The sequence below is a fragment of the Eretmochelys imbricata genome, chromosome 3 (genome assembly GCF_965152235.1).
Source record: "Eretmochelys imbricata isolate rEreImb1 chromosome 3, rEreImb1.hap1, whole genome shotgun sequence".
Lineage (NCBI taxonomy): Eukaryota > Metazoa > Chordata > Testudines > Cheloniidae > Eretmochelys > Eretmochelys imbricata.
In genome coordinates, this window is record NC_135574.1 from 66,578,376 (window position 1) to 66,603,734 (window position 25,359).

A 25,359-nucleotide genomic window follows, 5' to 3' on the forward strand; every position below is an offset into this window, starting at 1 on the left:
GGAAAATTTGATTTCAACGATGAAGTTTTTCAGAGAAGATGTTTACTTTCCAAAGAAAATTTCAATATTTTGTTGAATGTTGTAATGGGGTATACTGGCCCTTTAAGAGTAGAGGGGGCCAGAAGACTCCATTCCAGGGAGATGGAACAAACAAAGGCCCAGGAAATGGCCTGGTAATGGACGACAGGAAGCAGTCCTGGGTAATTCGGAGTTGTCCTGGGGTTTCCCCACCATCCACTGTTCCTTTACAGGCCGGAGATCAGGAGCTCTGTAACACAGGGTGAGGCTGTGCTCCCCTCTCTTCCAGCCAATCAGGAGGAGCTCTTTCAAGGAGGGCAGTATATAAACTGCATTCTCCCTCAGAACTGAGGAGACACTGGCAAGAGAAGGAAGCCAAAGCCAGAAAGCTAAACTCTAGGGAAAGCTATGAAAAGGTGACCCTCTGAAGAGCAGGCTGTAGCAAAAGAAGATCTCTGCCATCCATGCAGAAGAGCTAGAGATAAGTGTGAATCTTTGGATTACAGTAATGGACTTTTTGTGGTCATTAAACCAGCCCCAAGTGGAGAACAGTAGGACTTCTAAGAAAGGCTGCGGGGAGTCTGTAAGGGGCCCCAACAAGGAAGAATGGAGGGAGGCTGCTGCAAAGGGCACTGTGGCCACAAGGGACCACTCATTAAGCAGCAGACCTGTTACAAATGCCCCCAAACCAATATATTGCAGCTAAAAAATAAAATATTTCAATTCAAAACAGGCATTCCAGTGCTTTATGGGAACTGTATTTTGATTGCATTATGCTCTCACTCTTCCATCTGGTCTCGGTTCACTGGAAAAACTGCACTTCTCTTGTGTGGCCCAAGAGAGTTTCAGACAACTTTAAACAATTGCTTTGGATGTTTTAAACTAGTCCCTTTCAAATTAACCACTAGAAATAGCGGGGACCATATGTATAAGACTGCCTTAAGACAAAATGCGACTCTACTCTTCGGAGAATTACTTGAAGAGTGATAAATGTATTAGAAATACTAAAGAACTGACTTATGACTGTAAGTAAATATAGAAAAATCAGTCAAATTCCTTACTATAGTATAACTGGTAGGCCCCAATACAAATAATAAATAATCATAACTCTTATTCATGTCAATTGCTTGCAAGACTGCAAGTATACTTTATGTTCATTACATTTGGTAAATATGAGCCTATAATACAATGCATTGGCAAAAAGGGCTAATATTCTGAGGTGTATTAACAGGAGTGTGATATAGAAGATACAGGAGGTAATTGTCCCACTCTACTTGGCACTGGTCAGGCCTCAGCTGAAGTACAGATGTGGACAAATTGCAGAGAGTCCAGAGGACAGCATGAAAAATTATAAGAGGTTTAGAAAACCTGCCCTCTGAGGAAAGATTGAAAAAAACAGGCATGTTTAGTCTTACGAAAACATGACTAAGGAGGAACTTCATAACATTCTTCAAATATGTTAAGGGCTGTTACAAAGAGGACAGTGATCAATTGTTCTCCATGTCAACTTTGTGTACTACCTTCAATGATCAGCTTAATCTGCAGCAGCAGATATCTAGGTTAGATTTTAAGAAAAACTTTTAAGTAGGGTTGTTAAGCGATTAAAATATTAATCACGATTAATCGCACTGTTAAACAATAGAATACCATTTATTTAAATATTTTTGGATGTTTTCCATATTTTCAAATATATTGATTTCAATTACAACACAGAATACAAAGTGTACAGTGCTCACTTTATTTTATTACAAATATTTGCACTGTAAAAAAAATAGTATTTTCAATTCCCCTAATATAAGTACTGTACAAATGTTGAATTATGTACAAAAAAAATAACTGCATTCAAAATAAAATAACGTAAAATTTTAGAGCCTATTAAGTCATACTAGCTCAGTGGTTTGAGCATTAGCCTGCTAAACCCAGGGTTGTGAGTTCAATCCTTGAGGGGGCCATTTAGGGATCTGGGGCAAAAACTGGGGATTGGTCCTGCTTTGAGCAGGGGGTTGGAATAGATGATCTCCTGAGGTCCCTTCCAACCCTGTGATTCTATGAATACCTAACTCTATAGTAAGTCCACTCAGTCCTACTTCTTGTTCAGCCAATCATTCAGAAAAACAAGTTTGCAGGAGATAATGCTGCCTGTTTTTTGTTTACAAAGTCACCTGAAAGTGAGAACAGGCATTCGCATGGCACTTTAACTGGTGTCGCAAGTTATTTACGTGCCTGATGCGCTAAAGATTGTTACGTCCATTCATGCTTCAGCCACCATTTCAGAGGATACGCATCCAGGCTGATTACGGGTTCTACTCGATAATGGTCCAAAGCAGAGCAGACTGATGCATGTTCATTTTCCATTATCTGAGTCAGATGCCACCAGCAGAAGGCTGGTTTTCTTTTTTGGTGGTTTGGGTTCTGTAGTTTCCGTATCTGAGTGTTGCTCTTTTAAGACTTCTGAAAGCATGCTCCACACCTTGTCCCTCTCAGATTTTGGAAGGCACTTCAGCTTCTTAAACCTTGGGTCGAGTGCTGTAGCTTTTTTTTAGAAATCTCACATTGATATCTTCTTTGCATTTTGTCAAATCTGCAGTGACAGTGTTCGTAAATCAAACAACATGTGCTGGGTCATCATCTACGACAGCTATAACATGAAATATATGGCAGAATGCGGGTAAAACAGAGCAGGGGACATACAATTCTCCCCCAAGAAGTTCAGTCACAAATTTAATTAACGCACTATTTTTTTAAATGAACATCATCAGCATAGAAACATGTTCTCCGGAATGGTGGCTGAAGCATGAAGGGGTATACAAATGTCTAGCATATCTGTCACGTAAATACCTTGCAACACTGGCTATAAAAGTGCTATGCAAACGCCTGTTCTCACTTTCAGGTGACACTGTAAATAAGAAGCAGGCAGCAGTATCTCACATAAATGTAAACAAACTTGTTTGTCTTAGCGATTGGCTGAAGAAGTAGGACTGAGTTGACTTGTAGGCGCTAAAGTTTTACATTGCACTCAAAAACAAAACAGTTACGTAACAAAGAAAAAATCTACATTTGTAAGTTACACTTTCACGATATAGATTGCAGTACAGTAGTTGTATGAAGTGAATTGAAAAATACTATTTCTTTTGTTTATCATTTTTACAGTGCAAATATTTGTAATAAAAATAATATAAAGTGAGCACTGTACACTTTCTATTCGGTGTTGTAATAGAAATCAATATATTTGAAAAGGTAGAAAAACATCCAAAAATATTTACTAAAATTCAATTGGCATTCTATAGTGTAACAGTGCGATTAATCATGATGAATTTTTTTAATCACAGTTCATTTTTTTTCATTAACTGCGTGAGTTAACTGTGATAATTGACAGCCCTAATTATGAGGATAGCTAATTGCTGGAATAGGTGACCCAGGGAGGTGTGGAATCTGCATCACTGGAGGTTTTTAAGAGCAGGTTAGACAAACACATCAGGGATGGTCTAGGTATACTTGGTCCTGCCTCAGTGCAGGGAGCTGGACTAGATGACCTCTGACGTCCCTTCCAGCCCTATGTTTCTATAAATTGTACAGACTCCAATCCATCCATGGATAAACATGGAGGTCAGCTGTACCAAGATGAATGGACGCTGGAAAAAAGGAAAAACCTCCACCCACCACCATAAGAACAGACATGAACATAGGCAGTCAAGCTGTCATCTTTATAGCTTCTCCCCTTTACTCTTCACATTCTCAGGTAAGGGTCAGTATTTCCCCCTCTGTACATTTACTGCACCTTCTTGTTGTTTTCAGAAGTGGGACTGAGAATTGTAAGCTCTGGTCTACTTGGTTTAGGCTTGGGAGATTCACAGGAGTTAATGAAATTCATGATGAATGGCTCCAAATGCTGACCTTTCTGAAATTAAATACACAGTGAACAATAATGATAGTTAAATAGTTAAAAAAGTGACAGTTTCCAAACTAAAATTTGTGCTGGACCAACATGTAGCAACCTGTCAGTGGACAGTTAAAGATACTAACTATAGTCACAGCATAGGACTACTGAGACACAGTATTTACTCACCTCTTTCATTAGCTTTCCTGGAACAGATTTTATAATTTTCCCTACAATTAAGAACAAAAAAGTATATATTACCACATGCCCTTCTGAATATCATATCTGATATCTATTAGTATCCTTCTGTTCTCCTCCCCTACCCCACTTATCTGTTTTCTCTATTTAGACAAAGATCTCCACGGCAAGGCTCGTCTTCTACCATGAATATATGATGTTTCTGACAAATATTTGCTGGGGCATTTAAGAGCTATTGTAATACAAATGAATAAGCCGCCATGATCTATAATAAGCTATATTATAAATTTTTACAGAAGTGAAGCAAAAAAACCTACACATGGTCTCATTTTATCATCTCAGTCTGAAACTGATTAGCTTACACCACTGATATCTATGGCTTCATTTTAAGCATCATTGCACAATCTTTTTAAAGAAACATTTGAAAGAAATAAATTACCGGTACTTTGAAAAGATACTGAGTACATACAAGAAAGTTATGGAATTTTGGGTGCATCGAACTTTAAAAAGGAACTAAATATGTGATACCCATCAGCAAAAGCTATTTCAAATTACAAACACGCAAGAAAGTTTTCACATTCATAAAGAAATCTAAGTCCCATAGATTTTCTTCTGTAGTTTTCTAAAGGACCATGGAGAGATGAACAGCCTTATCTCCAAGTAGTGTGGATGGGAGGCATGTGACAGTAAGAAAAAATAGCAAGAGGCATCCTGAGGGTGCAGGGATAACAGGGACAATACGAAAAAGACCTAAACTGTTCAATAATTTAGGCTCCAACGATTTTTCTGTTTGAATGATCTGGATAAGAATAATTTTTCAGTTCTAGTCACTTATTCTCTGCAAGCCTTTATAACACAAGGAAGTCCTAAACCTCAGACTTCTGAGACAGTATTTACTCTCCTCTCCCCCAGTAATAAGAGTCATCCAGTCTGCACAATGTATTGAAATGCACAATGTTGCAAGTTCAAGAAAGTACTCATGTTAGAAAGGATTTACAGGGTTGGGGAGACTGTAGACCTATTCTTAAAAACTACCCACATTAACCTGAATAAGAATATCAGAAGCACAACAGAAGTTTAAAAGGTAATAAAAATGAAAAATATATTTTAAAAATATTGTAAAATTAAATATCAAATTCAATAATTATGATTTTCTTATCTTTAATTATAATAAAAGGGAAATTTAGGGAAGAAATTATATATCGTATCAACATTTCACAAAGTTTCTGGTCAGAGATTAGTAATTTTAAAACTGTTGTGAGATTATCTAGATAGCTAGATCTATATCATCTCACAACAACAGTCATATATCAGTAATTTTATCTCACAACAAACTAACCTCTGACCAGAAACCTTGTGAATTGTTGAGAGGATTTCTATTTACTAAAAGCAAATGTAAGTTTGGGGAGGCACGGCACCTAGCTTGGGACCAGATAAGACATGCCTCTTCAGAACACCTGACACATTCACCCACCACATACATTTGTTTGGACATTTTGTCATACCAACAGGAAAAAAAACACTTCTACTGAAAGAGATGCTCACAATTGCCAAAACATAAAAAATGGGCCTACAGCTAAACAGGTCATCAGCAGAAACACAAATTACCATCTTGTTTAACTACATAGGGTGCTGTGTTGAATTTCGGACACCATGTTATACAATACACAGACTCAACATTAGTACGCGAAATTGACATTAATTCTGGTAGTTCTCAAATGAACTTAAATAGGGCCGATCACCTAACATTCAAAGATAAGTTAAATCAATACACTGCCTCTATCAACATTAAAAAAAACCCCAAACAAACAGCTGCCTTCTCGGATTGATTCTTGAAAATAAAATCTGGGCTAATGCCATACATCATCTTGAATTACTTGAAGACGTAGAGGATCTGATCTCCATGAGCAATGGATTTTGGAAGTACTAGGCTTAGATATTCAGAAAGTATCCATATGCAGACTAGATTTTCCAAAGCTTCACAATACTTTCCCTCCTGGGAATGGACAGGAATGTAAGCGTCAAAATATCTGACTCTTGGAAAAATGACTGGATTGTAACAGCTGTATAGCAGAAGAGACACATCACATTTCACACACCCAGAACTTATGAAAGTTCAGTCTCTCAGTACTAATGGGCCCTCACTTAATTTTGGTGTATTAGTTTCTACAAGAGTGCTATTTACCAGAATAAAGAGCAACTATGTTACCTACCAAGATTTACATCAGGCAACATTTTATCGAGAAATTGCGTCTCTCCACCATTGGGAGACAGAAAGTCAGCCAAAAGCTGGCTGTTACTCAGCTCTGGATGTTGCAGAAGTTTCTTTGGGGGACATAAAAGAGAGTAGATGAAAGAACATTGTTAAAAATTTGTTTCTCTATAGTAACAACAACAGATTTTTAAAACAGTGCTATGGTATCCTAGAAATTATACATTCATCCAAATACTTTTTTTTTTTTTAAACAGAATTAAATATTTAAATGTTTGAGAATAGAACAATTTTAAACCTATAGATTAAAAATGCCAGCCAAATATTTTACATAGTATTTGGTCACATAAAATAATTTTTATTACATTTGGGAAAAATTGGCATGTGTTAACTTTTATAAGCTTCACAATTATGCAATCTACTTAAAAAACGGAACAACAGTAGATTGTCTGGTACCTGCAGGTACTCCTGAAACTCTTCCCTCTTTGTCTTTAAGAATTCATAGTTCTTTGGACCAATGATCCTTTTTGATGGAAGTTGAGCATCAGGAAAGGTACCTATAAATTAGTAAAAAGTCAAGCAGATTCATTTATTCTTAAAACCAAAAAGAAATTTTAGTACCTTAAATTTCTGCTCAATTCTAAAAAGCAATCACTGAAGTAGGAAGTAAAAACGTACCATGAAATTCTGTTAACTTTGACTCAAGCACATAAAATTCAAGGTATCTTCTATAGACAGACCAGCGTTCAGGTTCATGTCCAACTGAAAAATACACATATTGGAAGTAATATAGGTTCTTTTCTCCCAGGTAGGAGAAAAGAGTTAAGAACAGCAAATATACCACAGAGTACAGAGGAAAAGCCCTCAAATGTGTAAAGTAATCAGTACTGCCAATATTATAACACTACTCTAGCCACACTTAGTTATTTAAATAACTAAAGTAGTGTTAAATCACATGAGAAGCCCAAGGTATGGCTGGTAGACAGGAATGCTACTATGAAGGAAATCTGCATCTAATTCAAGCGTGGGTCTTCTAATTATCTTCTCTCAGTACAGGGCTCTTCCAGTCATCTCCACCAGCTGTTTGTCAAGTGCTACAGTATTCAGATAGCAGAAAGAAGCCCCATTAATGCCCATTTTTACTTCTCTAAAAGGGGAGTTAGATTTTTTTTCTCCCCAAATATCGACATTTCTCTAAACAGATGCTGAAATCCTTGGTTGCAAATAGTTTAAGTTTATTTCCGAGTTACCAAAAAATTTAATTTGCATAAGAAATCTGCTTTAAAGTCTATAAGAAAAAGCCATGTTCCTGCTCTGGAATGTTTAATAGTAAATACCTATTTGTCTACTTGTAACGGTGTCCATCTGAAAGATACCTGGGCACCAACAAATCTACTTAAAACAAAGTACTATTCAAGAAAGAGTGAGTAGAGTTTTCCATTTAATGTACCAGCAATATATTTCAAACACATTCAACATTTACCAACATGAATCACAATATTAACATTTTTGTAGAGAAGGAGGAATTCCTAAGCCTTGGTTGGAATTCTGAATAGACTGGACTCCTTTTAGAAGTAATTTGTCACAAGTTCCAGATAGTAAGTGACCATTTTTCCTTCATGCCCACATTACCAAAGACTTAAAATTCATTAGTAAGTCATTACTTTGATGCTAAAATGTGTGTGTGTAGCACATCAGAACAGTCAGGTAAATAAAACATAGTAGAATAGACAGTTTGAGCTACATTTTAACGTAGTTTTATTTAATCACAAAAAGTCCTACCTGCCCTTCTATCGTTTCTCTCCACGTCAATACAAAACACAGGAATTCTCTCTTTTCTCTCTTTCCTTTCAAGGGAGGGATCATCAAAGAAGTCCACATATGGAATGCAAATTTTCCATGCAGCAAGGTTACGAGGTGTATTGGGAGTGCTAAGAGTCTCCACAGGAGAATCATCTTCCATTACCATAATGCCTTCTTCAATCTGCAGTGAAAGATTTAAGCATCAAGACCTCCCTGATCTGATTTTTAGTATAGGACACAATTTTTAATTTTGCAGAACATATAGAAGATCAATCTTTGCATAAGAAGTACATGTGATCAGGATCAAAGACAACATATTAAAACAAAATTCTGGAAGGGGGCACGTTTGCGTAGTTGCTATTTTTAGAACTTCTGTATAAAAATCTCTAGACCTGTAGGTTTGTTTGAAGTTAAAAACAAAATTGTTAACAGTTTCTCAGGTGTCAATCTAATATATCACCAGCTGACTCACAGCATGTTAAAGTTTCTTCCTAGCTCTTGGGGAAGGATGAGGCATTTCAAGTACAATATGGTATACGGCATCATCAAGTTTGGTAGTCCATTACCAGCAAAAACAAAACAAAATAAAATAATTTTAAAGATTCTAAAACATTAAAGGCCTTACATCAAAGGTTACATCTTGTTACCACTCCATTGATTAACTTCAAAAGCTACTTATTTCCCCCAAGCATGGCTAGACAGAATCATATCTCAGCTGTCTGGAATTTGGCATAGAAATTAAAATGTGTGAGCAAAAAGAACATTTAGATACAGTGTGGTATGTGCACTGGGGGGGGGGGGGAGAGGCAGAAAAAGCTTTAAAAAGTCAATTTGTGCTTCTAAAATCCTAACCCTGAATAACACAGCAAAAATGAGAAAAGCAGAATTTTAGGGGAGATTATTAGGTAGAACTGGGCAACATTTTTCAGTTGAATTTTTTTTGGCTGAAAAATGCAGATATAGATTGACAAACATGAATTCATGTCAATTTCAGGTAACTGTTTTGGACAAAACAAGTAAGAATTTTCAGAAATTTTGATACTTTGGGGCTAGATTCACGGGGGATTTAGGTGCCCCCATACGCCCAATTTCCCAGTAGTTAGGGCAATCACCTGGATCGTGGGCTACCCAAGTTTGAATCCCTGTTCTGGAGCAGAGACTGGAACATGGCTGTCCCCCCTCCCAGGTGAGTGCCCTAACCACTGAGCTATGGAATCACTCTCAAATTGGAACAGCTTCAACAGGGGAGACAGAGAGAATCACCTAAGAATAACTAATAGCTTGGAGGTTAAGGCACTCACCTGGGATGTGGAAGACCTGGATTCAAATGCCTGCTCTAGAAGACCACCCCCTCTTCCTTCTGTTTTATGAATCTAGCTCTTTATTTCCTTTACTTTTATTTAAACAGTTAAAAATGCCCCAAACAAAATATTTTGGAGCATACAAAATGGCACTTTCTGACTTTTTCAATATGCAAAAAAAAAATAATTAAAAATTGGTTTTGGTTTGACCCATTTTTTATTTTTCAGAATGGCCAACAATCCAAAATATATATATATTTGCACAGCTCTACTGTTAAGTACGGCCAGTTGATACATTTGGAAAAAACACATCTTTACCAAAGACAAATACAGTTTTTAGAAGTCAGTCACGTCTTCCTAAATTGTTCAACCTGTCTGCAGTTGCCACAAAGCAAACTGAACTGGATTGTTTTCTTTAGTGGGCAGCCAAGTCCCTTCCCTCGTTGTAGACAGGTCTGGTCCTGCCTCTTCAGTTGCTGAACAGAAGATAAACTCCTGTCGGAATAGTAAACTTGGATATGAGAGAAAAAACCTCAAGGCCCTTCATTATGGCTGAGACTGTCAGCAAGGTTCATGAGCCTGCATAAACTCCAGTGGCTAGTACTTCTCACTATAAGTTAGTACAGATAGAACTGATCTACATCTTGAACCGTGGAGTAATAAGTGAACTAAAGGAATATCCCATTTTAAAAATAAATTATAAACATAGTAAATTATAAATCCCCACTTTATAAAATTAAATAAAGCAACTTCAATCTAAAAAAACACCACTTATGTGTGAATACACATCAAACTAAAGTCATTTTTTCCCCTCCCCTTTGACTTAATAAATTAGGGCCGAACCTTCTCACCTGCTCTAAATTCAAGTCCAGTTTTGCTTGAAGGAGTTCTGCAGAAATTGGGATAATTGAAGCTATCCACAAAAGCTACAGAGTATACCTAGAAGCCGTTCAGGGGTTGCTACCACAGCTCCTTATCCACTTCTATGGAAGGAGGGCAGAGTTGGCTAGAGGATCCACTTTGGCTTTGTTTACAATAAAGCATTCAAGTGCTCATGGACCAGCTAATTGTACTGCAGTGAATGAAGCACAAATAGAAGCTGGGAATGGGCGACAGGGAATGGATCACTTGATGATTACCTGTTCCGTTCATTCCCTCTGGGGCAACTAGCATTGGCCACTGTCGGAAGACAGGATTACGGAGCTAGATGGACCTTTGGTCTGACCCAGTATGGCCGTTCTTATGTAAATAACTGAGTACATCATTCCAGTCATCTTTGATTAGTTTAAGATTTGCCCTTGCACCTAGCTAGGGCTGCCCTAACTGATTACCGTGTGGGCTGTCATTCTGGTCATGTTCTTTCCCAGCAATAATGGCACATATATGTAACCTCCAGCTCTGCAATTGAGCCAGTGAACCACTCATTGTTTGCCAGTTACAAATCTTGCTCTGATGAACCATGTAGTTCACCAGCTAGAACTGCAGCAGAACTGATTACTGCATTCTTCATGACCTCATAGCTACCAACTTCCCCCTGTCCCTAAGAGGAGGCACCAATAAGGGAGCTGATAGCTGAAGGGCTCGGAGGAGCCCATTTACCAGTGATGCTCTTCCTACTTCAGTTCCATCTGGTGAGTCAGAGGTGTCTTGCATCTATGTGCATCAGGGCAGGATCTACCATCTATGTGCCTCAGGGCAGGATTTACAGCTGGCAGACTTTCAGTGGTGCACTGGCTGAGGTAGTGCAAAACTATAGGGCATTATGGTGTGTCACCTAGTGGTGAGGAAATAATGTGAGGAGCAAAGAACAGTCTCAGCTGGCAATCCACAGCTAGATGATCTGTGGAGCTGAAGCAGTGGGAGCCCTCTCTCAATTGGTGAGCTATGGAGGTTCATCTGAGGGACTATTTCTGCCAGCATGCTGTTTCTATCAAAGCACTCAATCATCTGAGCCTGAACTGAGTGGACCTCTAACAGTGTTTATCCCCTATAAACTATAGGGTAATCTGAACCAGTTGAAGGTCCACCAGCAATCAACCATAGAACTTTTGAGTGAGTGAGAGGCAAAGTGCATTTCAATCTTTTGAGAAGCAACAATTTTTAACCCCTACAAAAGGTCTCCAGTATGAAGCCTTAATCAGACCCTGCAGCTACAACTGGTGGTAGACACTGAGTAAATGGAAAACAATATTTCAGGCCCTGCCATGCACAGTAGGAGCACACTTGTTCCACTGTCTTTTAGTCCTTACATGCCTGCAAAGTTGGTTTGTTTTACATTTTGTTAGGTGGTGGGAGGAGGTAGAGAAAGGATTTTGCACACTATACCTAGAATACCAAATTTCACCACTCTGTTGCACTTTTGCCCATGTTTAAAGTCGTCACTTCAGATACTGATCTATTTTATTCTAGACCTATTACAAAAGTAATTCTAGATATAAACAGGTAAGAGCTAAGTAAGAGTAATCAGAAAAAAAACCTGTTACTAATCTTTCTGTAACTTATTCTTCAAGATCATAGAACTGGAATGGACTTCGAGAGGTCATCTAGTCCAGTCCCATGAACTCATGGCAGGACTAAGTATAATTTAGACCATCCCCGACAGGTGTTTGTCTGACCTGTTCTTAAAAATCTCCATTGATGAAGATTCCACAACCTCCCTAGGCAATTTATTGCAGTGTTTAACCACGCTGACAGTTAGGAAGTTTTTCCTAATGTCCAACCTAAACTGTCTTTGCTGCAATTTAAGGCCATTGTTTCTTGTCCTATCCTTGGAGGTTAAGTAGAACAATTTTTCTCAGTGGTATCCTTCAGGCAAGCTCTAGTGCCCAGTCATGCGCTGGTATAAGGGACCCAACTGGCCCCACACCCTCCCAGTTCCTTCTTGCCAGCCAACTCCGACAGAAGGGCGGGAGGGTGGGTCATGGAATGAACATCAGCAACACATCTCCAAGAACAACAGTTATGGAAAGGTTAGTAACCATTTTTCCTGCTTCGAGTGCTTGCTCATGTCCATTTCATGTTAGGTGACTCACAAGCGGTACCCGAGGAGGTGGGCTCAGAGTTCATGGACATGCAGATTAACAGGAAAAAACACACTAAATGATCACATTGCTGAAGCAAGAGAAGCTGTTTCAACGTCCCTCACGGGTGGTAAGAAGGAACTGAGAGGGCATGGGGCTGGCCGGGCTCCTAATATTAGCGCATGGCACCAGAGGGCGCTAAAGCCAGCCCAACGGATACCACTGAGAGAAAAATCTCCAGCAACAGTGCACGTAGCTCAGGCACACCTAACATGGAATGGAGGTGAGCAAGCACTCAAAGAGAAATACAAGTTACGCATTTCTCTTATCAGCAAAAATAATATTGCTTTGGCATAAGTGGCATCAGTCAACTATCCATAAAGATTTTACAAGCAAGCTTATCAAGTTTCACTAAAATTAGCTTCAGGTCATTTTGCCCACAAAAGCCCTGTAACTGGCAACTCACTCAAATTATTTCCAACATGAACAGCCTTTGCTAGAGAGCATAATCCCTTACATCATCTCAACCATCCGTTTCTAGAATTCAATAACAGACTGAAGTAGTATATTAATAGTTTTTTTTTGTAACTTTGTCTTTCAATTAAAAAAAGACTGAAGTGTAACATAAGTATGTGGAGCTATTTATTTCAATAAATATGAGATTGTGTTTAAAGTTCTTTATACATTTCTGTTATGATCTCTCTCATTGTACCTAAGATGTTAGACTCTCTAACGAATCTATAGTTTTTCCAAAAAATCAAACTTAAAAGAGTTGATTACTGAGGAATGAAAAATTCAAATACAATTCTGCTTTTCTTGGATAGCTGAAAAATTAGAAGAGAAAAAATACACTCTTGCTTTATTTCAGCCTAGTAGGATGAGAATTAATCCTTTAAGAGCAGGATACTGGACAATCTGTTTTCTGCCCCTTCCTCGGGAGCATTACACTACAGTCCAATGATGAGTGACATCACAAGACCTAAACTCTACAAGACAGCAAAGCAACACTGCTCATTTGAAGATATGATAGTCTGAAGAGCTATCCTATACCTTGTGGATCCTTTAAGAAAAAGGGGAAACATACAGATTCCAAAATCAATTATTCTGTTTTTACCATTTTGGATACAAGTTGGGTGGGGAGGAGCTATGGGGGGGAGGGGAGATTAAAGATTCAAATTCATGTAAACCTTTTATATTTTTATTTTCCAGTAGTGGAAAATGGACCAGCACAGCATCAAAGAACATAGCACAAAGTTGATTAAATGTAATGTACAGTGGAATAGTTATAAGTGCCATAGAAAGTCTCAAATTCACATGACTTAAAAACCAATGTATTTCCATAAATTCAGGAGAAATCATCACAGAAATAAATTTAAATAATTAAAAATTCATGACTATCAGGCAGTTTGTGACCAACTTAATTTCCCTCATTTCCCACACCGTCCTCATATTTCCTTGCCTACATCTGTGCCATGGATACCAGGGCATCAACCTCCTGACAGCCAGTTTGCTATTCAGTCACTGCTGTTGCTGTTTGGTGTACAAGAAAAAATCTAGTTGCAAGAGAAGCCTGGCAAAATAGCTGTGGCAAGCATGAGTTATGGACCCACATGGTTACTCCAGTGTAAACAGCTCATCTAGGATTAGGGAAATGAAGGCAGTGTGAGTGCAGAATATACATATTAACACATTATTTCAATTTATTTCCCTCTGAAGAACAGCTGTAGGGACACCAGGGTTCAGAGATTTTTAATGATTTCTCTTATTGTATCTTGTGTATCTTATTGTGTCACTGTATCTGTCTTTTTAAGGAACTTGTGACAATTTACAATTTAGGCAGTGTCCTATCTGCTCCATATTAGCCATGATCACTAAACCAAATTTCCATCATCTAACAGTAAAAGTTTGAAAAATTAAATCAAATATAAAAACTATGGAAAACCCAATTAGCTCAGTTCCACCTAGAACTGGGATTTCTGCAATAAATCGAAACTAAGGTTCTTCTTTTAAAATACAAGAAAAGTGAATTGCCTTCTAGTCAAGAAACAGCAGAGTACGTGGTCCCACCATCTGAGCTGAAGTCAGTCTAATACTGTATTTTGAAATTTTCCGTGATTTAATATGTCACTCCACAAAGCAGATGGTTCCACAAAAGAAATAAAGAAAAAAATTGGAAGTAGTCTTAATGCTCTTAAGCCTTACAGGCAATGTTCCATTTTGCCCATGTGTACAGAGAAAACAGTGTGGTTCCCTCAAACATCCATCCTTTAACCGCAATATAGTGTTGTACCCCACCCAAATCCGTGATCTCCTCTCTCCAGCATAAGGTCAGACATACACTTGGCCTTCAGGAACATAGCTTAAAGGCAGCTATGCCAATTTTTCAGACATCCAGTTCCTATAGCTTTATCATAGGTTGCTTCTACCACTGCCTATCACCAAGAGCTGGAATGGAAAATATTATAAACACACACACCCCCCAACAAACCCCCCCGCAATGGTTTCCTCTGAAATGCTACTAAAAGATACTCTACTTCAAAAATTCATGAGAATGAGACTTATGGAGCAAAACAGTTTTGTACATTTTAAGTGATACTTGTTTATGTATCAATTATGCAACCAGAAAAATATTTTCAGCCATTAGTATAAAAGCAGTATTGTGAGAGATATTATTCAAATAATTACTAAAGATTTGGCCCTGAATCACGATAGCCCTATGACAAAGAAAGGACTGAGGTGTGAAAGACCCCAGGACTTTACTGCAAATATTTACTAGACTGAAAAGTAACAATTGGTCATGACACTACTTGACAAAGATTACTTTCGTAAAGAGAACATTACTTTCTAATACTTCTCTTTACCCCAGCAATTAACTCTTGGAATTACCCGAACTGGGGAGATGCCCAAATCTTGTGCTCACTGAATAAATAACTTAGTAGTACTAAGAGAACAAGGAAGCTGGAAAAATGCTGTGACCCCTAGGATGGCACGGTGGAATAGCCTATAATATACCAGGAGCAAAGGAAAGGAAAAGAAGGGACAGAAGCTGAAAGTATTTAAAGATTCTGGAAAACCAACAGCCCTGTGATTTAGGAAAAATGTAAAATTTCTACTCACAAAATCATCCTCTCCTTCAGTTAAACCATAGTTAGGTAGCACAGCTCCTTCCATTGTGTTGCTCTTGAATACTCCTCTAATTTTGCTGCCTAATCTGCTGATTGCAAATGATTCTCCTCTTTTCTGTGTGGCCCTAAGAATTATACAAAAACAAAATTCACAGCATAGGGCAAATTGTAGTACTAGCCACTGCATATAATTTAGAGATAAGAGTGAGCAATTGTATGAAGTATGGAACTGATGTGTAGGTTTACACTTTTTAGTATTACAGATTCACTGGCTGTATTGCATATTACAGAACAATTTAAAATGTATCAGTAAAATACATCTGCTAGGGAGGAAGAAAATGATTTAAAAAAGAGCATTTAGGACATGGACTAAAATTTCAGCTATAAACTAACACTGATGTTCTTATTACAGCATTACTTTGGAATGAAACACACAACAATCTATTTTCATAACACTAACTTCCTAATACAATGTGTTTTAGTAAAAGATTGCAAGGAATGACAATGACCTTTTCAGCGAGTGATTGTAGCAACACAACAGTTTCTGGCATCAGAGCGTTCATCCATATTTGTCAAGTACTGCACATTTAAACACACTGTTTATTTTCTTTATAAACATCAAGACATTTATACAGATGCATGTGATGCAAGATGGACTGTGACTTACTTCAAAGCAGCAGGGAGAGTAGGCAGAAAGCCAGACAGGAGGGTCAGAACTTACAAAACATGAAGGAAAACAGAAACAGATGAAGACTCCTAGCTCAAGAAGGCAATTTGCCCTAGAGATGAAGGCTTAACGCAAATTTAAATCTTGTTCAGAGCTAGAACTACTTATGATAAAGAGTATCCAAAAGCCGCAAGTTCAAGTAAAAAGGGCAGAGGCATTACGCATGAAGCCTGCAGTCTTCATTGTAGCCACATGTTACAGCACATAAATGCATGCACGCCATATATACTGCCCTTACATCAGACCTGAAAAAGAAAACTTATTTCTTGTACTAGAAATGTACAAATTAATAGTCTGAAAAAACCCTATTGGGGCAGGAGGGTACATATTCCTAATGAATATAGTTATCTGAAGTTTTCATAAAGCTTGTTACAAATCTGCTAGGTGAACTGTAAAACTGAAAATTGTGAAAAAAGTGGATAGCTCATTTGGCATTCAAAGGAGTAATGAACATTTTAAAAAAACTAAAAACTATTCAATGTTTATTTTCTAATTATACGAAAATTTTTAGTAATAGTTACAAAGATTCTTTAAAAATCCATCAGGAAAGCAGAACAGTGGGCAGAGCAGGTGAAGTGTCTTTATTGCCTTAAGAGCTGCAGTGACATCACCAGTTGACTCTGAGGACTTTTTTGTTAAAAGGGGACTTGAATGTTTGTTTTCAATCTTACCTGCTTATAACTCTACTCAATTTTTTCTGTATATTGAATTTTAAAATTCAATTGTTATAATCAGTTCTTTGTTCTCCCAAGCCCATTTCGCTCTCCAAAGTCTAATTCACTGTCATCTCCTACCCAAAGACAGGCCCAAACACATACTTATTTTTATAGATGGTGCTCGTAGCGCCCCCTATTATTACATGTCTTACACTTCCTATTATAAGACCCTGTTTTCAGGTGCTTATAATTTTGCCAAAGTTTAACCATTTGTACTGAGTTTTTTCAGATAAGCATCTGCCTCAGGCTGAATTTTGTGGAAGAAATCAGCCAAAACCGTTCTGCCATTTCCAAGAACGAGGCTAGAGGAAAATGCATTGTTTTGCCAATGTTAAAATAATTGAGAAACTCTAGCACCCCATGCTTTGGAACAGGAACTTGATGTTTGCCATGAGGTTTGTGTCAGGAATGTGACTTTTGCTGTCCCTGAGAAAATCTGGCCCAATTGTAAGTCTTCACCAATCATGGATTGTACTACTCAGCAGAGACTTGTTAGAGTTTCATAGCTAGAATCTCTGAAGATTCCATCAGCGCTGAGCATGACCTAGCCCAGGGCTGCTACAGGTCCAAGGGGAGCTGGGCGTCATGACTAAGAGCACAGAGCCTGTCTCTCCTGTGCTCTCAGTGACTCTCTGTTGGGTGCAGGTAAAGTGGAGGAAGAAGCTGCCTGATATTTTAATGCCAAGGAAGGCACAATTTTCTTTTCTCTCCCCCTCCCCCCCCCCCCTTTTTTTTTTTTAAAGTGATAGGCTCTGGAAGCATGTGACAAGGAGCCAGGAAAAAACTTTGAATAAAGTCTACAAAATAACCAGCACCCTAACAGCAATAAAACTTTGAGACATACAACTAATATGCTAAGTTAATATGAGAGAACAAAATAGGTAAAGGCCAGGAAGATTATATTTTGTATATTTTAATATTTGTGTGTATGAGAAATAGTCATTAAACCAAGACCAAAACCACTGTTTGCTAAAAACTTAGAGAATGAACATGCAGTTAGTTTGCTGTTTCAAATGAATTTAGCTCAAAAAGAGTTTGCATGTGTTTAAAAATGAAACAGTTAATGTCTGTTAAAAAGGCAGTACGATGCAGTCATGATAGATGCAATTTAACATTAACAGGCAACAATTATGGCATATTATCTTGACTTACCGAAAGTCATCCAAACTCAGGCTACCTCTGCAACAACAGGTACAAGAAATTACCCCACAAGCCCAGAAGGAGAGAGACTCCCAAAGACAGAGACAGATTTATTTCAAGCAACACTAAACAGCCTAGAACTTTCATTGCAATTAGCATGACTGCTGTTGTATTTATAAAGGTCTCTACCAATCTCCAGACAAATATTCTCAAAATAGCATGTAAATATCCAAAATTTACCAGAGATCAATACACTTGCATTTGGCTGGGATAGTTGCATTTAATTTTTAGACTTCAATCCTGAAAACACTTAAGTGTGTTGTAGATGTTAAGCATTTAAGTAATTCCAGCTTAAAGGGACTACCCTCATTCCTAAAGTTAACCATGTGCATAAATGCTTGAAAATTCAGAACCTTAGGCTGTAATTCAGGTTTGATTCATACAGGAATTTACCCTGCTTGATGGAGTCTTTAAAGAAAAAATGTTTTCTGGGAAATATTTATAGACATTTTATAAATGAATAAAACAGTTTGTAAAGAACTTTAAAGATGCAAAGGGCTTTTCGTGTTGATTCACAGATTTTAAGGACTGAAGAGACCATTTAATTATCTAGTCTGACCTTTTGCATAATATGGGCTGTAACATTTTCCCAGTAATTCCTGCACCAAGCACAATAACTTGTGGATGAACTAAAACAAATTCATGCTAAAACCAATAATAAACAATGTTCTTAAAGAGAAGTTATTGGTTCTGATACACGGGAGCCCCCACATACTGGATAGAGTAAAGGAAGGGGGAAAAAAAGACTGAGATCAAACTTCCTACACTTCTAACAGTGTTTTAAAAACCACCAACTCATTCTACAATGTCTCAGACTGTTCTTTAGTCATCTTCACTGTTCCTTCTAAGCTGTGCCCGTGTGCGCACGCACACAGATCCTAAACCCTGCACACACGGCAAAACACCGTGCACACAAAAATTTGCACAGAAGAAATTTTTTGCGCATATGGCCTGTCAAAAATTAGAGGTAACATTGGTCATGTTACTTGTGAAACCTGAATTATGTTCAGCCGAATGGAACCTAACACTGAAGTATAAATAGTACACAGCACAACTTGACAATGATATCGGCCACCATTTTTGGCCTCCACTTGGCAAATCGGTACTGTATTTTGTTGTGTTTCTGATACATCAAAAGCTAGCATGTCTATTTTTTATATATTTTTCTGTATACCTCTGCCACACAGGATAAAGCAGGTACATCCAGAGGTTTGGAAATCTGGGTATACTGTATGGTTTTTGTTTTTTTTAAAACTCGGCCATATTGGAAGCAAATTCAGAATTGAAAAGATTTTAATTTTTTCTTCCCAAACTCCAAGATCAAGGGTATCTTAAAGAAATCAGATTCAGAGCTTAAATGTGTTTGTTATAACCATTAAATATTAGCGGGAGAAATTGTTACAGTTCTCACAGGATCCTATTGAGCTGATTTGTAAAATGAAACATCTCACATGGCTGTTTTCTACAGTTACTGGAAAAAGTGATTCAATGTGGAAATCAAACACTACAGTCAACTCTTTCTATTTTGCTTTCTCCAATGTGCTCTGTATAACTCACTATTGCCATATTATCTTAATGTTATTGGACAGGTCCTTAGTTTGAAGGGGTTTTTCACTCTGACATTTCAAAAAAAGGATTGTAAGTCTGAATCTCATACCATTTTTTAAAATAAAAAAGCAATAAAAACACTAAGTGAAGTACTGCTTCACATATTACTTGCTGCTCCTGTAAGTAATCTACAAATCTAAAACTAAGTTTAGAAATCTAAATAAGTTAACATTGAACAGTACTGTATATTTGGCAGAAGATTCAATCATATAAACAAACATTTTTAAAACTTTCAACTGCAAAAACGTATTAAAAGGTTTAACACACCTACCTGTTAAACTTTGAATTGCGTGTTGGGGATTCAGCTCCTCTTAAGAGCTGCCTGAAATACTAAAATAGAACAGTTAATATGCAAGTAAGTGTTGGCTTCAAGTTTTCTATTTTTTTCATTCTATCTCTTTACTAGTAGTTTACAGTTGTAAATATTAATAATTAATTATGTTTCTTGCTTCTAACTTCACAGCTGTTGAGGATTTAATACAAGTATATTAGAAACACTATACAAGTCTCTGCAGTTGAGATATTGTATTTCACATAAGACCACTTTAAATGGTCAGTTCTAAGGAACTTACAACATAATTTATGCTTTCCCAAGGGCAGCCTTACAGGCATGGAGGGGCAGGCTTTCTACTAAAACTAGGTCTTCACTAGAAATATTGCAGCACCACAGCTGCACCGCTGCAGCAGTGATGCTATATATAGTGCTTCAGTGTAGACAATCACTATAGCGATGGGAGGGGTTCTTCCATCACTGTAATTAAGCCACTTCCCCGAGAGGCAGTAGCTAGGTCAATGGAAGACCTACATTGGAGGTTGTTAGCTTAACTACATGGCTTGAGAGATTTTTCACACCCCTGAGCAACGTAGCTAGGTCAACCTAACTTTTTAGTGTAAAACGGATACGAGTCCTGAAGTGCTGTTGTAGTCTGAAAAACAATTAAGAAGAACATTCATGGTGTTCCACATGTATATGTCCATTACTTCTAGACAGAAATTGAAACTATAAAAGTAGAAAAAAGCCTTTTTCTAAAAGAAAAGTAAGTGCTGCAAACTCAACGTAATAACTGAAAAGGAAGTTTTATTCTTTCAGGCTCTTGCACCATCAAAAATTCTGGAACTGGAACTAATTAACAGTTCTGTTGATGTGAAAGCCACTAAGAACCTAGCTCCCTTTAGGAGGCCACTTCTACTCCACAAACTTATGTCGATGTAAGTTATATCATCATAAAGCTGTCACTATTAGTACATCACTTGTGCGACTGCACACTTGGCTCCTTGCATTGGCGCTACGTGTACTCAAAACGAGTGCTTGCATTGATGCATGGTGAGGTGCGCCATGGGCAGGTATCCCAGCGTGAAACCCACCACATTGCAGTGCTCTGTCTTTTGGAAGTTTTGGCAGTGCATGGTGGGGCCAAAACGAGTTGCACGGGGTGACGAGTAGCTTGAGGTCAATTTCGCAGTGTGCAACTGTCTCCTCCCATAATGTCAACTGTAAACCATAATTTTTGCACCTTTTTTTCAAAATCCCACAAAACCCGCACAGCCCTCCTCGCTGACCACCGTCTGACAGAAGCATGAAGCCTACACAGCTCTGCACTGCCATGGGTGTTGGAAACATAGAGCACACGATCATGAACTATTTGCAGAGCTGCAAGAAGAACCGAATCAGTGGGGAACAGGGATTTCTTGGAGGCCAGACTGCTGTGGGAGATAGTGAGAACCAATTCAAGGTTGGTGGCATTCAAAAAGTAGCTGCAGATGGTGGAGCACAACTTCTTGGCCCAAGAAACGATCACTGACTGATAGGATTGCATCGTAATGCAGGCTTGGGAGGACAAGCAGTGGCTGCAGAACTTTTGGGTGCACAAGGCAATATTCCTGAATCCATGTGCCGACCTTACCTGGCCCTGCTCTTTTGTGGGCTGTTAGGAATTGTGTGGTGAATGCTGTATGTTTAGGAATATAACATTGTCAATATGTCTATTAATTTTGTTTGCATCTTATCCTATGAGTTGTGTCACACTGTTAGTAAGAGGTAATTGATTACTTTCAGACCTGCTAAGCACTCGGTAGCAGATGTTATAAAATAGTTCTATTAGTTTGAAACTGAATTCACTGTAAAAAAGAAATCGTGAAATTTTAAAACAAATATATTTTAAAAATTTACTAATACTTAAGAGAACAGAACTTAAGAAGCAGACAGAACATTTATGTCCATTTCAGCTATTCCTATGCCAACCTTGGTTTTCAGAGGTCAGTGTACACGAAGCCGTGATTGTCTTTAATGTCTCCCAAGGTAGTGGTAAGGGTAGTGTAGTGACCTCTGATGCCACATGGAGTGTTGAGAGGAGGGTACAGGGAGATCCTGATATGGAGTTCTCAGTGGGTTGCAGAGGAAGGCAAGCCTGGGTACACCAGAGACTGCAGCATCTGTATTTGCTGCCTTAAAAGCCCCATTATGTCCTGGAGCATCTCCCTCTTCTTTTCCTGTACCTTTCTCCTCTCTACTTTCTCCTTCTCCAAGCTGTCCCCAGTGTTCATCCTCCAAGCCTTGTACTCATAGTCCAATGTAGGATATCATTGAACATGTCTGTTACATACCAGTGTGCAGTCCATTCCAGTGAGGGGCTGTGTCACCTTGGCTCTGCAACTTTGGGTGCCTTACAATGCTTTGCTATAGTAGCTCCCACCTGGGCCGCTCACAAAAAGCCCTCCAGCAAGCAAGTCAGACCCTGAGTGTCTATGTGTAACTGCAACCCGCCAGCCACACTTGGGTTACACTTCTGCAGGGTGACCCCAACACACTCCCAGTCCCAGACTTTCTCCCAAAAATGTATGTTCTGGACTGTCCAGAGATATTAGATCTGTTGTCCCTTTAAGGGAACAAAACACAATAATTTACCATCTTAAATGGAGTTGCCCAACAACTTAACTTAAACACACTGTATCAGTTTCAATGAAAGAAAAAAACAAGTTTATTTAACTACAAAGAGATTTTACGTGAGCACAACGACGCATAAAAGTTAGAAATGGTTACAAGAAAAACAAAGATAAACTGCTTCCTAGTGCCTACCTTAAACTGTACTTGATTCAAAGTAGAGTCCTTACCACATCCTTCTAGCAGCATTACTGACTGAACTTTTCAGGTCAGGACCCATTCCTCAAAGTCCAGCAGCTGTTTCTCTGGTCTTCTCAGGTAGAAAGAGGGAGATGGCCAGGGAGAGAGAGGTCACTTGGGGTCTTTGACCCTCTTTTTATAGTTCAGTCCCTCTTTTGAAAGGCATTTCCAGCTGACCATAAGGAGACAGCATGTCTGGTGTGGAAGGAGGCTTCCTGCTGGGTTCTTTCTGTTTATGTTCTTTCTGTTTATGTTCAGATGCAGGTTTCCTTTTGTTTCCCTCCCTTTCCCCCTTTCTGTTTGATGACTGCATTTACTGCTTAAATGCAAATCAAGGCAAACACATTTTCTTTTGCTCAAGACAGCCCTGTTTGACAACTTCTCCCTGGGAGCTAACAACATTATACAGGGGAATTTTATAACTTCACATACAATGTTACTAGATATATTTTACCATGATAAGACTGACCTGTGAGTTATTAGCTTTTAAATGATATCTTACAAGGCATATTTTGCACAAAGATTATTACAGTAGTGTGTAGGTTGTGAATACACCTGTGCATTCCATCATACCACCCCAAGTCCCTTCTCCTCCTTATTTTGGTCAGATGTTCTGCAGGTATGGAGGTGGAGTCCCTCAAGGCTGCAACAGCAGCACCTGCAGAAGAAAACAGAGATACTATTGTCAGTATATTTACTACAGGAAGCAAACCTGCAGAAATCACTCCCCTTGCTCTCCTAAAGTTTTAAGCACTACATGCTCATTCTCACTTTTGTTTGCGATTGCTTGTGCATGGCACCAGTCACAGCATCAGCCACTGTGAGTATGGCCAGCTGGGGATGAGGGAAATGAGGAGGGAATTGCTTGGTTGCATGAATCTAGTAGCATAGGGCATTGGCACTGAATGCTGGCAACATTTTCCACAGGCATTGGTGATTTTAGCAGATATCTCACTCCTGAGGGTAACAAAGTGAGAAAGAGCACAGCTGCTGCTAGCATCCCGAAGCTGCCTGGGCCCGTATGCGACTAGCCTATGTACTGCAATGGTGTAATGCAAAGTTATTGCTAACTGGCATGGGAAAGTATCCTATCGCAGAAGAAGAAATAAGGCAGTCACTCCCTAGAAACCTTAAGCAGAGGACTGTAGAGTACCTCCATGAAAGTTTCACTGAGACCTCTCAAGAGGATTCAAGGAACATCCCTACATATATAAACAAACTGTCCCACTTAGTCCCCCCCGCCTAACTCTAGCGAGAAATAAAAAGCAGATAGCAACTCTACCTCTCTTGGTTGTTCCGTTACCTCTTCTAGCACAAGTAAATTAATCAAAAGTCAAAAGCCATGTCCTCCTATTCTACGGGGGGGTCGGAGGGAGGAGGAGCAGAGGGGGAAAATGGGGGTGGCATCTCTGTAATGAAAAAATGAAAAAAAACCACACACTTACCTGAGGTTCCTTCCCTTGCATCAGGTTTGCCCATGCTCAAATGGCAGGACTGCGGTGGATCCCCCAGTCACCTGTCCCACCTCCTCCTCCTCCTCGCTGTTCATGGCCGAGGCCTGGGACTTGGGTTCCCCGAAGGTATTGAGAGTTTTGTGCTAGGTGGTAGTGGGGTCTCCGCCATATATGGCATGCAGTTCTTTGTAAAAGCAGCAGGTCTGTGGCTTGGCACCAGATTGATTGTTGGCCTCCCTGGCCTTCTGGTATGTCTGCCACAGCTCCTTGGTTTTCAGATAGCACTGCTGCTGGTCCTTGTCATACCCTCCTCCTGCATCCCTCGAGCCATCTGCTCAGAGATGTCCATGCTTCTATGGCTGGTTCAGAGCTGTGCCAGCACAGCCTTTTGTCCCTACAGGCCCAAGAGAGCCAATATCTTCTGTCCACTCCAGAGAGGAGCACGTCTGGAGCGTGCAGCTGACATGGTCAACTGGGCAGTTACACTCAATATGGAGAGTTGCTAGGTGTGATTGCCAAGCCGGACAGTCAGGAAAAGGAGTTCCAAAAATTCATGGGGTTTTAAACAAGGAGGGGGGAGCGTCTGGTCCTGGTGACCTGTGGGTAGTGGAGTTCATAACAGTGACCACAGCAGTCAATGTGAGGCACTGTGGAACAGCTGCTGGAGGGCTGTTAGGATCGATCTAGGTAATGCAGCATCTACACACGTGCTGCATCAACCTCTGTACATTGACCTTTGCTCAATTCTGCTCCGGGAGGCAGTGTTATTATGTTGGCCTAATGGGAAATTTACATCATGGTGAGACATATTTAAATATAGAAACACAAAACCAGGTCAACACAAGGCAGCTTACATCGACATAACTTTGTAGCGTAGACCAAGCCTCAGTTATATTGGCTCTAACCTGATAATAAAAGCACCTATTTTTACCAGTTAAATAGATAAAATTTTGAATACATACAAGGAGCAAAACTATTG

At 39.0% G+C, this 25,359-nt stretch overlaps 1 protein-coding gene across 7 annotated transcripts in view; it reads right to left on the reverse strand.

The window, feature by feature from the left end:
• Positions 1 to 25,359, reverse strand: part of SNX14 (sorting nexin 14) — an 80,811-nt gene that overhangs the window by 20,796 nt on the left and 34,656 nt on the right. For 4 of the 7 annotated variants that reach the window (XM_077812778.1, XM_077812775.1, XM_077812776.1 and 1 more), the window contains 9 exons: positions 20,077 to 20,135; positions 18,150 to 18,176; positions 15,547 to 15,679; positions 8,088 to 8,289; positions 6,984 to 7,067; positions 6,762 to 6,862; positions 6,307 to 6,418; positions 4,085 to 4,125; positions 3,797 to 3,916 (listed from right to left, as the gene is read on the reverse strand). In XM_077812778.1, the coding sequence (XP_077668904.1) occupies positions 3,797 to 3,916; positions 4,085 to 4,125; positions 6,307 to 6,418; positions 6,762 to 6,862; positions 6,984 to 7,067; positions 8,088 to 8,289; positions 15,547 to 15,679; positions 18,150 to 18,176; positions 20,077 to 20,135 (879 nt within the window). The remainder of the gene's footprint in view (positions 1 to 3,796; positions 3,917 to 4,084; positions 4,126 to 6,306; positions 6,419 to 6,761; positions 6,863 to 6,983; positions 7,068 to 8,087; positions 8,290 to 15,546; positions 15,680 to 18,149; positions 18,177 to 20,076; positions 20,136 to 25,359) is intronic. The other 3 variants (XM_077812779.1, XM_077812777.1, XM_077812774.1) reach the window with 1 other exon arrangement.